The sequence below is a fragment of the Chiloscyllium plagiosum genome, unplaced genomic scaffold, assembly GCF_037043375.1.
Source record: "Chiloscyllium plagiosum isolate Xiang-an unplaced genomic scaffold, Cpla_swu_hap1 HiC_scaffold_24, whole genome shotgun sequence".
In the NCBI taxonomy this organism is placed as follows: Eukaryota; Metazoa; Chordata; class Chondrichthyes; order Orectolobiformes; family Hemiscylliidae; genus Chiloscyllium; species Chiloscyllium plagiosum.
The window spans coordinates 19,473,032-19,493,210 of NW_028270162.1; the positions used below are offsets into that span (position 1 = coordinate 19,473,032).

General features: G+C 39.3%; 1 protein-coding gene across 4 annotated transcripts in view; it reads right to left on the bottom strand.

Moving 5' to 3' along the window:
* The window catches only part of hectd4 (HECT domain containing E3 ubiquitin protein ligase 4), a 295,048-nt gene that overhangs the window by 16,619 nt on the left and 258,250 nt on the right, over positions 1–20,179 (bottom strand). For all 4 annotated transcript variants that reach the window (XM_087999963.1, XM_087999965.1, XM_087999964.1 and 1 more), the window contains 6 exons: positions 12,276–12,382; positions 8,651–8,774; positions 8,314–8,504; positions 6,273–6,419; positions 2,240–2,359; positions 1,166–1,321 (listed from right to left, as the gene is read on the bottom strand). In XM_087999963.1, the coding sequence (XP_087856089.1) occupies positions 1,166–1,321; positions 2,240–2,359; positions 6,273–6,419; positions 8,314–8,504; positions 8,651–8,774; positions 12,276–12,382 (845 nt within the window). The remainder of the gene's footprint in view (positions 1–1,165; positions 1,322–2,239; positions 2,360–6,272; positions 6,420–8,313; positions 8,505–8,650; positions 8,775–12,275; positions 12,383–20,179) is intronic.

Sequence of the window (20,179 nt, forward strand, 5' to 3'; positions counted from 1 at the left end):
TCCTCTGCACCCCCTTTCATGCAATTTCACCTCCCCATAACGTGGATCCCAGAACTGCCCACAATTCAATAGCTGTGGCCTAACCAACACTTTATATAGTTCCAGCATCACCTTCCTGCTCTTAAACTCAAACCTTTGGCTAATAAAGGCCCTGCTACCTTATGAGACCAGTGGTCACATGCACCAACAGGCCTCTGATCCTCAATGCTTCCCAGGGTCTTACTGTTCAACATGTATCCCTTGTCTTGTTTGTCCTGCCCAAGTGCATCACATCATACTTCTCCAGATTGAATTCCATTTGCCACTGATCAACCCACCAATGTTTGTATTACCTGTGAACTTACTGATCAATCTTCTTACATTCAAGTCTAAACTGTGTAGATTCCACAGTCAACAAGGGCCTCAAAACTGGTCCCTGCAGAACTTTAATGGACACAGGCTTCTAGTCTCAAAACACCCCTTGACCATCACCCTCTGCTTGCTGCTATTCAACCAATTTTGTGTGCAATTTGCCAAATTGCCTTAGATCCCATGGGTCTTAACCTTCGTTACAGTCTCCCATGTGGAACCTTATCAAAAGCCTTGCTGAAGTTTAAGTATGCCTGTCATTCTAACTTCAGTGGTGGGGAAACTATTGGATGCAATTCTGAGGGACAGAATTAGTCTATACTTGAGCGGCAGGGAATTAATCCAGAGTAGTCAGCATGGTTTTGTTAGGTTAAGATCAAATGCATTACCCTCATCTACAAACCTGTTAATATTCAATCTAGTTAGTCAGACATGACCTCCTTTGACAAAACAATGCTGACTATTCTCGATTAATCCCTCCCTCTCAAGTAGCGAGAGGTGAAAGATTCTTTGAGATAGGCAGGAATATGGAGTTTAGGTTACAATCAAATCAGCTATGATTTTTGAATGATAGGCGAGATAGGCTGAATGATCTATTCCTGTTCCGTGTTTGTGTCTTGACTCATGTGTTAAATGGTCAATTGGAGAAGAACTGGAAACTAGTGACTGTTCATGAATCTGCATTCGAACAGTTGTCCACACCTTCAGAGAATAAGGGAGTGGAGAGAAAGGGTGGGAACACACAGTTTTGCACTAATATTTCACTATTGCTTCAATCCGCACTTTAACAACAAAAAGCTGAATCTACATATCTTACTTGTTCCGTGCACTTCTTCACCAGTGAAGCGAATATTAAATGCGTAGGTTGGATCTCCGCCACTTGCCAATTTTACACAGAGTTGGGAGGAAGGCACTAATGCCAGTTGTCGAGCTGCCTGGCAGAAGTAGGTATTTTCTGATGAACGAATCTCACCTATGTCAATGATTTAAAGGAAGGAAATCAGTGCCCATCCAATGATTTGCAGTGACAATCAAACTAGCACATCACAAATGGCTTACTCAGACTTAAACAGCCAAAAAGAATCTACATCTTCTGGTTACTGTAACTGCCTCAGGTTATTGCTAATTTGTCGACGGCTCTTGCACATTTTAATGCATTACGACTCTATGTCTGTCCTTAGAAAACATAAAGCACTCATAAGTAGAATTAAATAACTAAGTTTAGATTTTAAAAAAAGTGTATACAAGTTTTAGGAAACAGAGGTGCCTTAGGTCCGCTGGGCTGTGGCAGTTGCCAAAGCTGCATTTAACCATCCAATAATTCATTAATCAGTTTCTAAATTGTCACTAACATGTTGAGTGGCCAGTGATGGTCATTTAAATTAAAACGTTGCTTAAAAATAAAGATAATCAGAAATGAAATTGTAATGTAAAAGTCTTGACATAAGTAAAATAATTTTTTTTGTGGACCCAAAGGATAACAGTCCCTTTTATAGACTGAACCTGCCAAGAGCAAATTCCTTTTAAAAACTGAAACAAAAATGATGAAAAAAAATTGAAGTCCACATGACAATAACATACCAAACTTGAAGGTGTAAAAATGGTTAAAACCCCTAATTTTCTTACTTCTGTGTTATGCCAGATCCAAATCTGTGCTCAAGCACTAACTGGATTCCAACCTTCTCCTAAGTGTGAGACATCCAGGTGGTTACCAGACTATCTAACAGAAGACTGATATATTTCAGCTTTCAATGTAAACTGCAAGGCACGAAACGAAAAACTGTGCAGAAATCAAACCAATATTTGGAAAGGAAAGTGCATAAAAGAATCCTTAAATCATATTCTTCAAGTCAAGCATTTTAAAAAAATTTCCAAGCCTTTCTCCACTTACCTCCCACTATTTCCAAAGGATCCAGTGTTATTTCAGGTGCGGCATGGTCTGCAGTTCGCTGTACAGTTGCATTCAACACCCGGTTCATCACAGCTAATTTAGTATCATAAAAAACTAATCCTAAACAAAAAGAATTGATATATGAACAAGGACAGCTTTGTCAGAATAGTTACGAACATCTCTACAGTCACGTGGAACTCTGGATCTCTAATGTGAAAAGATTACAAATATGAAGATTATCTGCAATAACTGGGCAAAACAGAACTTTGACTGAAACATAGCACGGACAAGAGAAACAGCTAAAAGCTGCTGAAAAGCTGTTCTTTTGAAAAAAAGACATCCAATTTAGTCTCAAAATATAGAAGGTCCCCAAGTTTCAGTGTAGGGATCATGATGCATAATCGCTTCACACCTGACTGAAGTGATGCAGGCAGCTTATAAAATGCATGTTGCCGGTTCATTGTCATGCAAAGCAGTGATGCTGATTGGGTGCACCCCTCAGCAGGGGTATCAGGTCAAAGAGAGTCAAGCACCACTTAAAGCCAGCCTGCACCACTTAAAGCTGAGCTATACCTTTCAAAAGTGAGATGCATTCTGCCTGCAGCAAGAGTTGGAAGTTCCCTGGCAATACTTTGCAATCCAATTGAAATGGTGCAACAGGCAAAAGAACATGGCTGCATTTTTTTTAAATATATAGTTGTTGCTAAACTGGAGTAACTGATGCAGTAGGGGGACTGGAGGAGAGAGGGACTGATCCCTCCAGACAAACGTTCAGAACGTAGAAGGGGCAGATAGCTGCGGTCAATAACAACAACACAGAGCAGAGGGCATGGATTAATCCAAAAGTTTAATGACCTCACACAAGTGGTCAACATCAAATCCCACCAACTGACTATAAGCTAGTGAGTATGAAGATCTGCTTTGTTTATGTGCATTTTTGTTTGAGGTTTTTAAACCTTTAGGTGACGAGCTAGAACTGAATAGATCAGTGCATTATTAAAAATAGTGTAAAAGAAACGTTGCTTTGTGACAGGCACACAGTCACAAACAACAATCTCAAAAGAGTCTGTGTGGAGGTATGCCACAGAGTGGAGACAAGGCTGCTGGACAACTGAATTTTGAGAACTCATATGGGTTTTCTCCAAAATTAAAAGTAATAGTGTGTTTAGTTTGAAATTTATTTCATGTGTCTTAGGGAGATAACAGATGAAGGGCAAAAGCATCTTGAGTGTGCAAAGAAGTTGCTATAAGAAAATCAGATGTAGTTGTCCCAGCATAAGGCTGGGCAAAGGACCTTAACACGGAGATAATGGTGAATCTTCACTGAAGGTTTGGGTGTTTATAAAGATTTTGCTGCGCTCAGGAGGATAATACAAGTTTGAATCCTTTTCTGATGTCTGTAATGAAACTTTTCCATCTTTTTGTTTTGCATAGTGTATATAATTCTTTTGTTTCCTTGTTTAATAAACATTTTATTCTGTGTGTTAATGTGCACTGGCACCCTCTTGTGAATCTATTCAGCAAGTGACTTTCATGGTTAAGAAAATGTTAGAAGTTAACAAACCAGGTTTCAGTCTGGGATCTGACTTGTCCAGTATTAAAATCCACTAATAACACTGTGATAAAGTGATGTATTCAGGGATGTTTCAGAAGTACATAACTCATCCGAAGTGCAAGGCACTACTCCTTACTTATGTGCACTTACAAGAGGGTTATTAGCTAAACTGACTAAGTCAAAACTGGTAGATATTAAATGTTAATTGTTGACTAACATCATGTTCTTCCTCCTGCATGCTTCCAATCTATGGTAGTGCTCTCTAAAGTGTGGTGCAACATGTTAGATGTAGTTGGGAGCAGCCACCCCACAGTTTTTAATCATCAGTGGTCTGATGGGGATGAAACTTGTAATGACAGAAAGAAAATTTACTTTAGTGGCATCTACTCTCAGTTCAGATCTGTCAAAACTTAACTGATTTGTGGATGCAGGTGAACTAACTAGTAAAAATTTTAGCAGTGTGAAGTTGCAACGTATAGCCTTATGAATGAAATGGGTAGCATGTTTAATTGACTGATCTGATGAGTTCTCAAGCTCAGTATCATTGAGCTGTGAGGCAAGCTTTATTAAAGAGAACAGAACTCAAGCAATTAAACTTAATAATCATTTTGGATGAAAAATGATTGTATCAATTCTACAATGTTAAAAATAACTCCATTTACTCCTGTTTCTCTTGCCAGCATATTATTCTAATGCATTGGCAGCCTCTGGAACTTCAGTTCAATTGCCAGTCTTCTTGTACAATTCTAACTTGAACATAAATGGGAGAGCCTGGTGAGACAGATCAATGATGAAAGTGTACAGGCTGTGTCGAGGAGGAAGAGAAATGCAGGAAGTGCTGAACAGTTCATCCGAATCCTTTTCTTACCTGATCGATACTAGATAACAAATCAGAATACATAATCCTGCCCAATACTCCTCTCTCCAGGGAATAAAAGAGCAAGATAAGTTTGCTATTCATTCCCTTGAGTCTGTTACACAATACAATTTGATCAAGATTAATCTGTACATTATCTGCTTTTGTTCCATATCTCTCAATTTCCTTACCTAGCAAAATGTGCTGATCTCATTCAATAAACAGCAACCACAGCCTTTTGGGGAAGTGAGTTCCACTTTTCCACTAGTCTGTGTGTGGAGAAACTGTGTCCCCATTTCACTCCTAAATGGCCTAGTTCTAATATTAAGAATATGGGCCTTTTGATTTCTCTTCCCTAACCAAAGGAAATTATTTCTTTGTAATTAGCCTATTAAATCATTTCATTATTTTAGAAATCTCAATTACTCAATCCCACCCACAACCTGCTTAACAAATTAAGTAAGAGTGTGTGTGTTAAGATTTGAAGCTCAGGTGCCAGTTGTCATAATTGTGGGTATGTATCAGACAATAACTTACCAGGACAAACGACCCTTTACCCATCATGTGCAAGATTAAAGTAATTTACAGGATTACGTGCAAAGACTGCACAAAACACTATATAGGGCAAATAGGCACACAACTAGCAATCCGCATCCACGAACACCAACAAGCCACGAAACATCATGACTAGCGGTCCCGAGTAGCCACATATACAGATGACAAGGACAACAGATTCGACTGGGACAACACAACGAACATAGGACAGCCAGAGAATTTATAGACGCACGGCACTCAGCCACAGACTCCATCGACAAGCACATAGACCTAGACCCAATTTACTGGCTACTACAACGAACAACCGGAAGCAGCAGAAATGGAAGCAACTAAATTCCAGAAGAGACAGTACAGCAGCACTTCACAGAAGGCTCCAAAGCACTGAAGATGTCACCTAGACAGGGGACGAAACATCTGCAAATCAACTTCCCAGCTCAGTGAATATATCCACAACTATGATAATTCAGTCAATTTCATGCAACCTGCCCTCATAATTTAATTTTTTAAGCCTTGATATTATTTGGGCATTTTCGCTGCACCCTTGCCATGACCAACACAACTTTTTTAAGTTTGGTGTAATGTATTCAGCAAAGACTGAGTATGCTAGTCCAGATATCATTTAACCAAGACCCTTTTATAACTGATTCATCACTTTCTTATTTTTGAAATCCTATCCTTTAGTTCCATTAGTTTTCCATTATATTCTGTACACGCAGATTACATTTTAGCAATTTTATACACAGACAGCTAAACTCCTTGGCTGCTGCACAGCTCCTAGAGCTTCCCTATTAAGAAAATATTCTGATTTGCCAATTGTAATTTTTCAATGCAGAGAAGTTTCATTCCTGAGTCGAAAGAACTTTGGAATATAATGACTCATGCACCTGTACTTTCCACACCAATTATTTTAATATCTTATGTCCCAAGGAGGCAAAAGGACTTGTTACATTATCTATCATAACAATGAAGCATTTTCCAAAGTAAATAGTCCACTGCCTTATCGGTTGAGCCATCCAATGCATTACAGTCCTACTAACACCATTGAGTCTTCCAACAGGACATCTGACCTTTAGCCTCTCGTAGCAGTGATGCAATGCTATCCATATAAGTATGCGTTTGTCTGAGTTCCACCAAAGGCAGGAAGAATGTCTCCAAAGTGTTGTTTAAAGACTGAAGTAGAGCAAAACGAAGTCGAAGGCTTTCAATTGGAACATCTAGAAATAGTACATCAAAATTAATAGTGCACAATGTACAGGATAACAAGCAAACACATCTCACATAATTTGGAGGTACCCATATTGGATTGGGTATACAAAGTTAAAAATCACACAACACCTGTCAGGCAGCGCTCCGAAAGCCAATTCCTCCAAATAAACCTGTTGGACTATAACTTGGTGTTGTGTGATTTTTAACTTTGTACATCTTACATCAAGCATTTCATTTAATAGTTCTTTTTGTGATTTAAGAATGAAGGTATGTTAATTGAATGCCCTCAGTACCAAAACAGTTCATACTAAACAAATCACTTTTTAAACTGGAATTACTGCTAAGAAAACAAGTTTGGTAGTTCATCACAGTATTTAAGAAATCCTGACTCAGTCTTGATCCAAATTTTAACCTTTTGACCAAGGATTTAACTCTCAGACAGGGAAGGTTGAGGCCATTAAAGGATTTCATAATGATGAGAATTTTACATTTTAGGTACTGGTACATCAGGAAGTTTAGCTAAAAAGGATAGGAGAGATGGGTGAGTGTGATATGATACAGGAAGTGGGAAGCAGAGTTTTGGGTGAGTCAGAAGTTTGCAATGTCATGGAGGTAAAACTAGTTGCTCTCTTAAATGGAGCTGGAGCACTATCTTTGAGTAAAATAGGAAGTACAGGTTGTCAAAAGATAAATAGTCTGGTTTAGCTAGAGATAGAGTCGTAGAGATGTACAGCATGGAAACAGACCCTTCGGTCCAACTTGTCCATGCTGATCAGATATCCCACCCACCTGCACCCGGCCTATGTCCCTCTAAAGCCTTCCTATTCATACACCCATCATTTTAAATGTTGCAATTACCAGCCTCCACCACTTCCTCTGGGGCCCATTCCCCACACGCACCACCCTGAGTGAAAATGTTGCCCCTTCAGTCTCTTTTATACCTTTCCGCTCTCACCCTAAACCTATGCCCTCTAGTTCTGGACTCCCCCACCCCAGTGAAAAGATCTTGTCTATTTACCCTATCTATGTCCCTCATGATTTTATAAACCTCTAAATGGTCGCCCCTCAGCCTCCGACATTCCAGGGGAAACAGCCCCAGGCCTCCAAGCCTGGCAACATCCTTGCGAATCTTTTCTGAACCCTTTCAAGTTTCACAACCTTCTGATAAGGAAGGAGACCAGAATTGCCCACAATATTCTAAAAGTTGGAGACACAAATGGAATAAGAGGTGATAAGAGTTTGTGATAGGGGCTGATAGGGGCCTAATATTTTCTTTATGGAGAAAATTCTGAATTGCTTGGTTTTCAGACAAGCGATAACCAAGAGACAGTGGAGGGTTAAGAAAGAGGGAGGAGAGAGATTGATGTGACAGTCAAATGGCAATGACTATTTTTTCTGATCCCTAACTCAAAAATGTTGGGGTCAATTGTATTAGTTCTAACTGATCATGCAAGATGTTGTCAATGCAAAGGAAATAAAAATAACTATGAAAGAAAAGTTTTATTCTCTCCCTTTCAGGAGTTCTATCGCAAACAAAGTTCTTTGGCTGGTATATGATTGTGCTTGCCAATGCAATTTTAACGATCACCAGAATGAGACAGCAGCTCAAGATGTGCCATCCTTTGATTACTTTTTCCCTACCTATTGTCAAGTAAAGTGCTTCACTTTCCTTACTTAAAACCTCTGCCTTTCCCATTGCTCCCTCCCTTAAAAATAAACATTTTTTTGATTTCAAACCTGTTGACAAAGGTGGTGAGAGCATGTTTGGATTGTTATAGTTGACAAAGCCTTGGCAAAATGCAATACATTTATTTTGTGAAATGAAGATCTATGCGGTTTCTGTTTGTTTGTGTAGTGCTACAAACTTAACACTAACTAGAAAATTACTAATACAGGGCTTACTCAACAAACAGGCAATCCTTGGATCATGTAAATCTGCAGGGTCAAGGTAGACTTCATGAGGATGGAGTCGGCTTGGAGTGATGGCAAGATGGCGGCAAAGACGGTTGACGTATTGTACAAGTGCAACGTCCATCTCTAGAGTCCATTTTTTGCAGGATCTTTGGGCATGTCTGGTGTCAATGCAGGCACACCTGTAGTAGATAAACATATTGCCAATTTGAATGCAGATAAGCAACATTAAAAGTATGACATATCAATAACCATTAGCCAGAATGATACCTGCTCAAAATTACTTGCGTTATTTTCTAAACAAGTGATTCTGTAATTTGCTACTTGCCTTTCAAAGTGAAGGTCATAGCCACAGGAAAGAATTGCCCTCCAAACGCTCCGGATGTCCTGCTTTGACCGATCTACGACAAATTTCTGGAAACCATCCAATGTTAAATACTTCTCTTCTGGTACTATTGGAGATTGAAAAATTCATAACATTAGTTAAGGTTGCCATCGGTATCCTGGATGTGCCATCTGCAGTTCTTTTGTAAGAATAGGAAGCAGGGAAAGGTGAAGTGGGGACTTTATTAAATAACGATGGTATTAGCACAAGAGGATGATAACAAGTTCAGGAAACCGGTAAGAAGCAACACTTTATGTGGAAACGAGAAATGAGAAAGGCAAAAAAGTTACGTCAACTACATGGTAAGGTGAGATATAAAGGAAGAAATAATGGGAGTATGCCAGAAAGGCTCATCAATAATATGGGAGATTTTAATCTGCAAGTGGACTAAGAAGTCAGATGAGAAAAGGAAACCCAGATAAAGAGAGTTCATAAAATGTTTTCAGGATGGTTTCACTGAACAGTATGTTCTGAATCTAATATAGGACAACAGGCGATACTAGATCTGACATTGTCCTATGTAATAGGATTTCTTAACAATCTGACAATGAAGGCACCCTGAGGTAACAGTTTGATTGAAATATAATTGAACTTTTATGTTCAGTTTGAAAAAGAGGGGGAGTGGTTCCAAGATTAGCATTTTTAAACTTAAATAAGGGTAATTATGAAGACATGAAAGCAGCACTAGCTGAAATGGATGGCAAATTAGGTTGAGAGATAGATTAGTAGAGATGCAGTAGCATACATTGAAGAATACAGAGAATTCCATTGAGAAATAAAAAATTCGAAGGGGTGGGCCCAACCTCTGTGACTGACTAAAAAGTTTAAATATAGTATCAAATTTAAAGTATAAAGTGCAAATCAGAGGAGTGGGCACAATATAAATAACAGCAAAGACTGACTAAAAGATTAAGCACCAAGTCAGAATGAGAGTGCAGGAAAAAAACTAGCTAAAAATAAAAACAGACGGTAAGAGTTTTTCCATATACATGTCCAAAAAAATTAAGGAAGTGCATATTGGTGGATTTCATAATAGAAAATTAAGAACATGGCAGATGAATTAAGCAGAAAGTTTGCAATGATTTTCACTACAGAAGATACAAGCAACATGCCAGAAATAGCTGCAAAGCAGGAGATAGAAGGGAAGGAGGAACTCAGGAAAATTACAATCATGAAAGTATTACTGAACCAATTGGTAGAGATGCAGGTTGAAAAGTCTCCAAGTTAACATGGACTTCACTCTAGCAATTTGAAAGAAGTGACTAGTGAGACAGCTGATGTTGATCTAATTGTCCACAATTCCACAGATTTAAAAAAAAGCACCAAAGATTGGAAGATGGCGAATTTAACTCCTAGACTCAAAAAGGGTGACAGAACATTTGCTATAAGGAAAATGTTAGAAACTTGAAGATGTTACAGGACAGCACTTGGAGTAAACTAAAATCAAGGTAATCAGGTAGTCAACCTCATTTGTGAAGGGGGAATTGAACTTAATGAAATAATATGATACAGATGAAGGGAAAAAGGTTTTGATACACCGCACATAAATTTTTAAAAGGCTTTTGATAAAGTGTAACATCAAAGGTTACTGCTAGAAATAAAGGTTCATGATCTCGGGTATAACATCCTGCATAGATAGGAGACTGACTAGTTAACAGAATCTAGAAATAAATGGGTCTTTTTAATTTTATCGTTCATTTCATAGGATGTTGGAGTCAGTGGCTAGGGCAAAATACCCACACTGTTGTGGGTCTAAAGACTAGGTAAGGATGGCTGTTCTTACAAGGTCACTGTCAACCAAATGGGTTGGCAATTACATAGTTGCCATTAGGCTGGAATGACATTTTTATTGAATTCAAATTTCACTATCTTCCATGGTGGGATTTAAATCTACGTCCCCAAAACATTAGAGGGGGGTTCTGGATTACCATCCCAATGACATTACCACTGCAGGTCTACAAGTAGTGTCATAGTGCATGCAGCCTTCAACATTTTGTAATTTATCAAAGTGACTTGGATGCAGGTATCAAAAGGATATCAAAAGCAGGTTGTGAAGACATAAGGAACTAGAAAAGGTTATGGATAGGCTAAGCAAGTGGTCAAAGAGTACAACAGATGGAATACAGTGTGGGAAATTGTGAAATTATCCATACTATCGGAGATATGGGTGCACTAGTGCATGAATTGCAAAAAGCTGGTATGCGTGCACATCAGAGAAACTAATATAATGTTTGTTGTTTATTGCAAGGGAAATTAGATACAAATGTGGGGAAGCCATACTTCAGTCTTTTAGGGCACTGGTGAGGTCAGATCTTGAGGACTGTATCTCATACTGATCTCCTTACTTAAGGACATTGATGCACTGGAAGCACTTCAGAGAAGGATTATTAGATTAATACCTGAAATGGGCAAGATTGTCTGACAAGGAAAGGCTGGACAAGCGTTCCATTGACATTTAAAAGAGTAAGAAATGACTTGATTGAATTATACAAAATCCTGAGGGTTCATGATTGGATGGATTTGAAAAGAATGTTTCCTCTTGTGGAATAATCTAGCGCTAAGGGTCAATATTTGAAAATAAGGGTAGTACATTTAAGACAGTGATGAGACAAAATCTGTTCTCTAAGAGGGTTATCAATACTTTGAACTCTCTTCGTCAAAAGTCGGTGGAAGCAGAAGTGAATAGATACCTGATAATCAAGAGGGTGAAAGGTTATTGAGCATAGGTACGAATGTGGAGTTACAACCAGATTAGTCATGATCTTATGAAGCTGTGGAGGAGGCTTGAGGGAGAAGTGCCTACTTATGATCCTAAATTTTATGTGTGTCTCAAAATTAATAACAGGATGGTTTGCACAACATAGGAGGAACATTAGCAATTCATTTGGGGGATTAATTTAGGAAAGATAGGTAATTTAGTTTGCATCAGAGCGTGTTAAATGATAAGGTAGGATGGACTGCGCAAAGCCTCATTAGTTTGTATTAAAAGACTGTTCTGAATATTGTTTACATATTGACCTTGCCATCAGATATTTTTTGCAGTGGTTCAATATTTATATTGGAAGAGAAGGACAACTAACCTATCATTTTATTGGAGGATTGAAGAACAAACAAGCAGGGAATAAAGTGTAAAAAAAAAGTTTTAACAGATGGTGATCACAAGAATAGGTGCAAATTTCAATAAATTTGACGACAATAAAGTTCATCATTTTAGAGTTACATCATTAAGATAACTTAAGTTTGGACAGTGTTACTGATGAGTCATGATTCATGAATCAATGCCACCATCATCCAGAAGACGAAAAAAGGTGGCACTACATCGAGAACTGAACATTTTCTTACAAAGCCCAGGTGCAGACAAATTACATGAACAAAACTTCAGTATAAGGAAGTGACTAAGATTACTTGCTGGGAAAAATCAGACATTTGGTTTAGACATAGTGATACGGCCCAATGTACGTATAGAATGTCTTAAGTAGAAAGCATTGTCCTTTAATTAAAATAGTTCAACAGAACTACAATATATGCAATAAATACAATAAGTTTTGCAGTAAACTAATTTGACCACCTTCTGGTTTCTTTGCTGGTGACTTCTCTGGGTCCTTGTCCTCAGGTTTGGTGTTCTTTTCAGGAGACTTGGCTTTCACAATTGGTTTCTTTTCACTCAATGCCGTTCTACTCCAAAAGAAATAAATGTTTAACTTTGTTGTTTTTTAAACAATTTTCCTAATGTCCAGAATCCAGATGTTGTTAACTTTGGATAGGTTAGATATCGTGCTACTGAACCATAAAGACCTGCAGATATCTTGTACCACCTCTGGTCTGTGGAGGTGGCAGATTTAAAATCAGGTCACTTATGGCGCTCCAAAGCACCTAAAAGATTTCAGGCTCTAAAGGCTGACAAGAGAGATAATAGACAAGGCTTATCTCTCAAAATAATGATGAGTAACACACAACTGTCTATATGCAAATGTTACAGCAAGTTCATAAGAGAAGTAGGTTTGAAATGCCAATATTCAAACATTGCTGTCCAAATTGCACCATTTCATCATTAACTTTGTGGAAACAGCGTTTTGCTGTCACGCTATTAAAGCGCATTGAATAGTATGAAGTAAATATGAAATAAACTCTCCACAAAGTTAATTTTTGTCAGTTTAAGTGTAGGTACCTTTTACTGATCAGTCTTAAGTACAAATCAATCCATCTTGCATTGACAGTTTATTTCCTAATAATTAACTAACAAGAGCCTGTTCACTGCTCTGCTCATTCAGGTTCCACAGTACATGTCTTGTTTCTTGTGCTAGGCCATAATCAGATTGCAGATCTGGAACCTGCTCAGTATTAAACACTTATCTGGTATTCTTTGGAATCTGAAAGCTTCCTAGCAATAGTGAAGGGTAATTTCAATGTCATACGTGCATGGGAAGTAGTGTAGGTTATTCAGCTCCTAACTACTAGATAAGGGCTTTTATCCTCGATTACCCATTCCCTTCTATTGTAATTGCTAAAACTTTTAATCTAAGTATTCTGCACAAGTTTCTTATCATACTTGACTTTGCTGCTCTTGCTTTGTTTTTCCTCCTGTCAGTTCTTAATGTCTTCTAGCAGTCCTCTGGATTTATGTTATCACTTAATTGCAGTTTTATTTGGTAGGTGGAACTCTTTCCCATTATTGGTCATATATTACATATTTTGAGCGTCTCCCATGGATCATCTGTACTTATACAAAGTAACATACTTGACTCATGTGGTTCTTACTGTGAGAGTGGTGGGTAAGTTGTTGGAGGGGATTCTGAAAGACAGGATCTAAATACATTTAGAAAGCAAAGACTGATTAGGGATAGTCATCATGTCTTTGTGCGTGGGAAATCATCTCTCACAAATTTGATTGAATTTTTTTGCAGAGGTAACCAAGAAGGTAGATGAAGGCAGAGGAAAAGATATTGTCCACATGGACTTTAGCAAATACTTTGACGAAGTTCAGCATGGTAGACTAAATCACATCAGATTCAGGGAGACCTAGCCAACTGAATACAAAAAAAGGTAGTGACAGAGGGCTGTTGCTCAGACCGGAGGCATGTGACCAGGGGTGTGCCAGAAGGATAGGTGCTGGCTCCATTGTTGCTCATCATTCATATAAACAATTTGATGAGAATTATAGGAGGCATGGTTAGTAAGTTTGCGGACAACACCAGAATCGGTGGTATAGGTGACAATGAAGAAGGTTATCCGAGAGTAAAATGGGATCTTGACCAACTGGGCCAGTGAGTTGAGGAATGACAGATGGAGTTTAATTCAAATAAATGTGAGATGCTGCGTTTTGATATGACAAACCAGGGCTGGACTTACACAGTTAATAGTAGGTCCTTGGGGAGTGTTGTTGAACAGAGATATGTAGGGGTGCAGGTACATTGTTCGTTGAAAGTGGCATCAGGGGTAAACAGGATAGTGAAGGAGGTATTTGGCACACTTGCCTTCATTGGTCACAGCATTGAGAACAGGAGTTGGGACATCATGTTACAGCTGTACAAGACATTGGTAAGGCCATATTTGGAGTACTGCGTAAATTCTGGTCACCCTGCTATAGGAAAGGGTGGGGAAAAAAGATTTACAAGGATGTTACCAAGACTGGAAGGCAAGATTTATAAAGAGGCTGGATTGGCTGGGACTTTTTCCGTGGAACAGAGAAGGTTAAAGGGTGACCTTATTGAGGTTTATAAAATCATGAGGGGCATAGATAAGGTGAATGACAAGGGCTTTTTTCCTTAGGGTGGAGGTTCAAAACTAGGGGGCATATAGAATAAAATTCTTAAAATAGATTAAAATAAATTCTAGAGGGAGGAGCGAGAGGAGAAAGATTTAAAAAGGACTGACAGGTAACTATTTTACACATAGTGGTTTGTGTGTTGAATGAACTGCCAGACGAAGTGGTGGACACAGGTACAATTGTAATGCTTAAAAGGCATTTAGATAAGTTCAGGAACAGATTATGTTTGGAGGGATATGGGCTAAGCATAGGCAGGTATGACTAATTTAGTTTGGGAACATGGTAGGCATAGACTAGTTGGAGCGAAGGGTTTGTTTCCATGCAGTATGACTCTATAACGGTTGAGCTAAATGTTTGTAGTTTAGGAATTTTGATATTTACAGGAACAAAGATGGCTTGTTGCAATTATATAGGGAACCGGTGAGTCTATATCTAGAATATTATGCAGTTCTTGTCCCTTTATCCAAGGAAGGATGTTCTTGCTGGAGAGGGAGTACAGTGAAGGTTTATCAAATTGATTCCTGGGATAGCAGAACTGATGCCTGAAGAGAGTTTGAGTCGATTAGAATTGTACTCACTGGAGATCAAAAGAATTGTTGGGGGGAGAATCTCATAAGAAATCAATAAAATTCTAAAAAAAATTCTATAAAGAATAGAATTTATTTTAATCTATTTTAAGAATTTTATTCTATGAATAAAGGAACAAAGGAAGAGTTGGGGGAAGGCTAACTATAGCAAAATCGGGCAGGAGCTGGGGAAAGTGGATTGGGAGCAGCTGTTTGAAGGTAAATCCACATTTGATATGTGGGAAGCTTTTAAAGAGAGGTTGATTAGAGTGCAGGATGGACATATCCCTGTGAAAATGAGGGACAGAAATGGCAAGATCGAGGGAACCATGGATGACAGGTGAAATTGAGATCCTAGCTAAGTGGAAAAAGGAAGCATATATAAGGTCTAGGTGACTGAATACAGACAAAGCTTTGGAAGAATATCGGGAAAGTAGAACCAATCTGAAATGAGGAATTAAGGCGGCTAAAAGGGGTCATGAAATATCATTAGTAAACAGAGTTAAGGAAAATCCCACAGCCTTTTATTATATATAAGGAGCAAGAGGGTAACTAGAGAAAGGGTTGGTCCACTCAAGGACAAATGAGGATAGTATGCGTGGAATCAGAGAAAATGGGGAAGATTCTTAATGAGTACAAGGAGAGGGACAAGACAGATGTTAAGGTCGGGGATAGATGTTTGATTACTCTAGGTCAAGTCGGCATGAGGAAGTATTCTAAAAAGCATTAAGGTGGACAAGTCCCCAGGTCTGGAGAATTGCTAGTGTTAGCAAGTTTTGAGAAGATTTGCAGCTCAGGTTGAGGTTCTGGATGTAAGTTTGCTCACTGAGTTGGAAGGTTTGTTTTTCAGATTTTCATCACCATACTAGGTATCATCAGTGAGCCTCCGGATGAAGCACTAGTGGTATGGCTCGCTTTTTATTTAGGGTGTCCTTGAGTTGGTGACGTCATTTTCTGTGGTGAAGTCATTTTCTGTGATTTCATTTCCTGTTCTTTTTCTCAGGGGTTGGTAAATGGGATCCCAAGTCAATGTGTTTGTTGATAGAGTTCTGTTTGGAATTGCTAAGTTCCTTTGTTTAAGAAGTGCAGCAGGGATAATCAAGGTAATTATAGACCGGTGAGCCTGATGTCACCGGTAGAGAAGCTGCTGGAGAAGATAGGATCTATCTTCTGAGGGATAGGATCTATTTACATTTGGAAGAAAGTGGGCTTATTAGTGATAGGCAACCTTTTTTTCGGGCAGGCAAGATCATGTCTTACCAACTTAATAGAATTCTTTGAGCAAGTGACAAAGTTCATTGATGAAGGAAGGGCTGTAGATGCCATATACATGGACTTCAGTAAGGCTTTTGATAAGATTACCCATGGTAGGCTGATAGAGAAAGCGAAGTCACAAGCTTTCCAGGGTGTACAAGCTAGATGGATAGAGAACTGGCTAGGCAGCAGGAGACAGCAGTAGTGGAAGGGAGTTTCTCAAAATGGAGATCTGTGACCAGTGGTGTTCCACAGGGATCAGTGTTGGGACCACTGTTGTTTGTGATATACATAAAGGATCTGGAGGAAGGTAAAGGTGGTCTGATTAGCAAGTTTGCAGATGACACTAAGATTTGTGGAGTAGCAGATAGTGAAGGGGACTGTCAGAGAATGCAGCAGAATATAGACAGTTTGGAGAATTGGGCAGAGAAATGGCAAATGGAGTTCAATTCGGGAAAATGTGAGGTGATGCATTTTGGAAGATCCAATTCAAGAGCGAACTATATGGTAAATGGAAAAGTCCTGGGGAAATTGATGTACAGAGAGATCTGGGTGTTCAGGTCCATTGTACTCTGAAGGTGGCAATGCAGGTCAATAGTGGTCAAAGTGGCATACGGCATGCTTTCCTTCATTGGATAGAGTATGGAGTACAAGAGTTGGTGGGTCATGTTACAGTTGTATAGGATTTTGTTTGGCCACATTTGGAATACTGCGTACAGTTCTGGTCGCCATGTTACCAAGAGGATGTGGATGCTTTGGAGACGGGGCAGAGGAGATTCACTAGGATGTTGCCTGGTATGAAGGGTGATAGCTATGAAGAGAGATTGAGTAGATAGGATTATTTTCATTAGGAAGACGGAGGTTGAGGAGGGACCTGATTGAGGTCTACAACATCATGAGAGGTATCGACAGAGTGGATAGCAAGCAGCTTTTTCTCCCCAGAGTGGAGGATTCAATTACTAGGGCTCATGAGCTCAAGGTGAGGGGGGAAAAGTTTAAGGGAGATGTGTGCAGAAAGGTCTTTATGCAAAGGGTGGTGGCTGCCCAGAACACATTGTCAGTGGGGGTGGTAGAGGTGGGCATGATAGCTTTAGTTAAGATGTATCTCGACAGATACATGTAAGGGCAGGGAGCAGAGGGAAACAGATCCTTAGAAAATAGATGACAGGTTTTAGGTAGAGGACCTGGATCAGTGCTGTAATTTTCTTTGTTCTTTTGAAAGTCAACCACAGAAAGTAGCTGGGGCCAAAATGTAGTATGAATCCAAGGAGTTAGATATTGGTCTTGTGGATAAAGGGATCAAGAGATATGGTGGGGAGGGTGGGATTAGGGTATTGAGCTCTGTTTGTGCTGACCATATTTGAGCTCCTACAAGCCTGATGATCAGGATGATCATACTGAATGATGGAACAAGCTCAAGGGACTGGATGGCCTACTCCTGCTTCTATGTCTCTATGTAATACTAGAGGCAGACAAGGTGCTGTGTAGAAAGCTGCTAAATAAGGTAAGAGAACATGGTGTTGGGGGTCAGGTACTGACACCGATAGACGATTGGCTGAGTGGCAGAAGGCAGAGTTATAATAAAGGGGCCTTTTCAGTATGGTACTGGTGACTAGTGGAGCTCTGCAGGTATTGGGACCATGACTATTCATATTATCTTGATCTGGACAAAGGAATGAGGGCATTATTGCTAAGTTTACAGATGACACAAGGATAGGTGGACGGACAGGTAGTGTTGAGGAGGCAGGGAGGCTGCAGAAGGACTTGGACAGGCTAAGAGAGTGAACAGAGAAGTAGCAGATGGTACTTAACATGGGAACTTGAGAGGTTATGCACTTTGGTAGTAACAATAGAGGCATAGACTATTTTTCTAAATAGGGAAAGGATTTGGAAATCTGAAGAACAAAGGGATGTATGAGTCCTAGTTCAGGACTTTCTTAAGTTGGCAGTTAGAAAGGCAAATGCAATGTTAGCATTCATTTCTAAAGGGCTAGAATACAACAACATGGATGGACTGCTGAAGCTGTATAAAGATGTAGTCGGACAATATTCAGAATTTTGAGTGCAGATTTGGGCCCCGTATCTAAGAAAGGATGAGTTGACTTTGGAGGGGGTCCAGAGAAGATTTATAAGAATGAGACAATCACCTGATGAAGGAGCGTAGCTCTGAAAGCTAGTGTGCTTCCAATTAAACCTGTTGGACTATAACCTGGTGTTGTGTGATTTTTAACTTTGTACACCCCAATCCAACACCGGCATCTTCGAATCATGATCCTGAAGTTGATTGGCTTGTCAGCAGGAGCAGTTCAGGACTCTGAGTCTGTACTCAATGGAGTTTAGAACGATGAGGTGGGGGGGTGGGGTCTCTTTTGAAGCTTATAGAATACTGAGAGATTTGGATAGAATGGACATGGAGATGATGTTTCAACCAGCAGAAGAATCTAGGACCCGAGGTCACAACCTCAGAATGAAGGGATGATTGTTTGGAATTAGGGGAATTTCTTCAACCAGGCAGTGGTGACCTGGAGGATTCATGGCCACAGAAGGCTGTGGAGGCCAAATCAGTGTATTTAAGACAGATATAGATAGGTTTTTGATTAGAAAGAGGAGCAAAGATTACGAAGGGAAGGCAGCAGAATGGGGTTGAGAAACACATCACTTATAATTGAATGGCAGGGAAGATGTGATGGGCTGGATGGCCTAATCTACTCCTAAATCTTAGACTTTTCTGGTTTCAGTTTTAAAAAAAAAACGCTAGAAGCTCATTTGGAACAGCGAAATGAAGACATTATTTCCAGGATGGCATTTAATTCAGTCAACTGTTGGTGGGACACATGTAATGTTAGTGGACAGAATGTTTATACTACTGAGATTACAAAAGATAGAGAAAAACAGTTTCCTTCCAGCAATGCAATCCAGTTTTCAGTTCAGAAGAAACTAAACACTAACTGAAAGCATTTAGTTTGTGAAATCTCCAAGCTCAGAGAGTTTGTATTGCTGTTGTCAGAATTGAGAGAGATTTAGGCCATCTGAATTGGGTTTAAAAAATCTTTTCAGTAAAAAGAAAACTAGCCTCAACAGTCCAACGAGACCTGAAGAGTCAGTTAAGAAAGAAAAAATTGAGATAGGAATGATGTTTTTCTGGGATTGAGTATTTGTAAAAGATGGAACTTTTGCTTTGCTCTTTATATTGAAATCTTTTTAAACTGTATAAACCTATTCTTTAGTTTCAGCCTTGAGTATACATTCAGCAACTAAGCACCACAGGAACCAAGAGCAAAAATTAAACTTTTGATTCATCAGGTTTTACTCTGGGATCTGATTTGACATTGTTACCCATCAGTAGGAATCACAGCAGAAAGCTTTTGTTTCATCCCACAAATTTAGGTGCCCAAAAATCTAGAATTCCTTTACAAACTTAACAGCAAGTCTCCTATTATATGATTACGTCAGATAAATGTTCCTTTACACTAAATAAAAAAGTTTGATTATCAGTCGTTATCAAACCTGTGATCTCTCCTCTTATTGGTTTGAGTATACTGCTAGAAACTAGACAGCTTCCCAAAAGCACTCAAGAAAGTCATTACCTTTGACTCTTGTACTATGCTCTGGTTAATCCGCATGAAAATTAAAATCTACCCTTGTAACAGCTTTGTTTTAACTACAGACCTCAAAAAAATCTGAAATAAGTTCTGTCAATCCAACACTGATATCAGCTGGAAGAACACCATCTCATTTTCCGCTTGGGGACCCTGCAGCCCTCCAGACTCAAGATTGAGTTTACTAATTTTAGGGCCTGAACTTTCCCATGTTCGAGCCCCCATCCCCACACACCAGGCCTTTTATCACAGACTGCCATTACACACCACCTCTTGTTCGCCACTA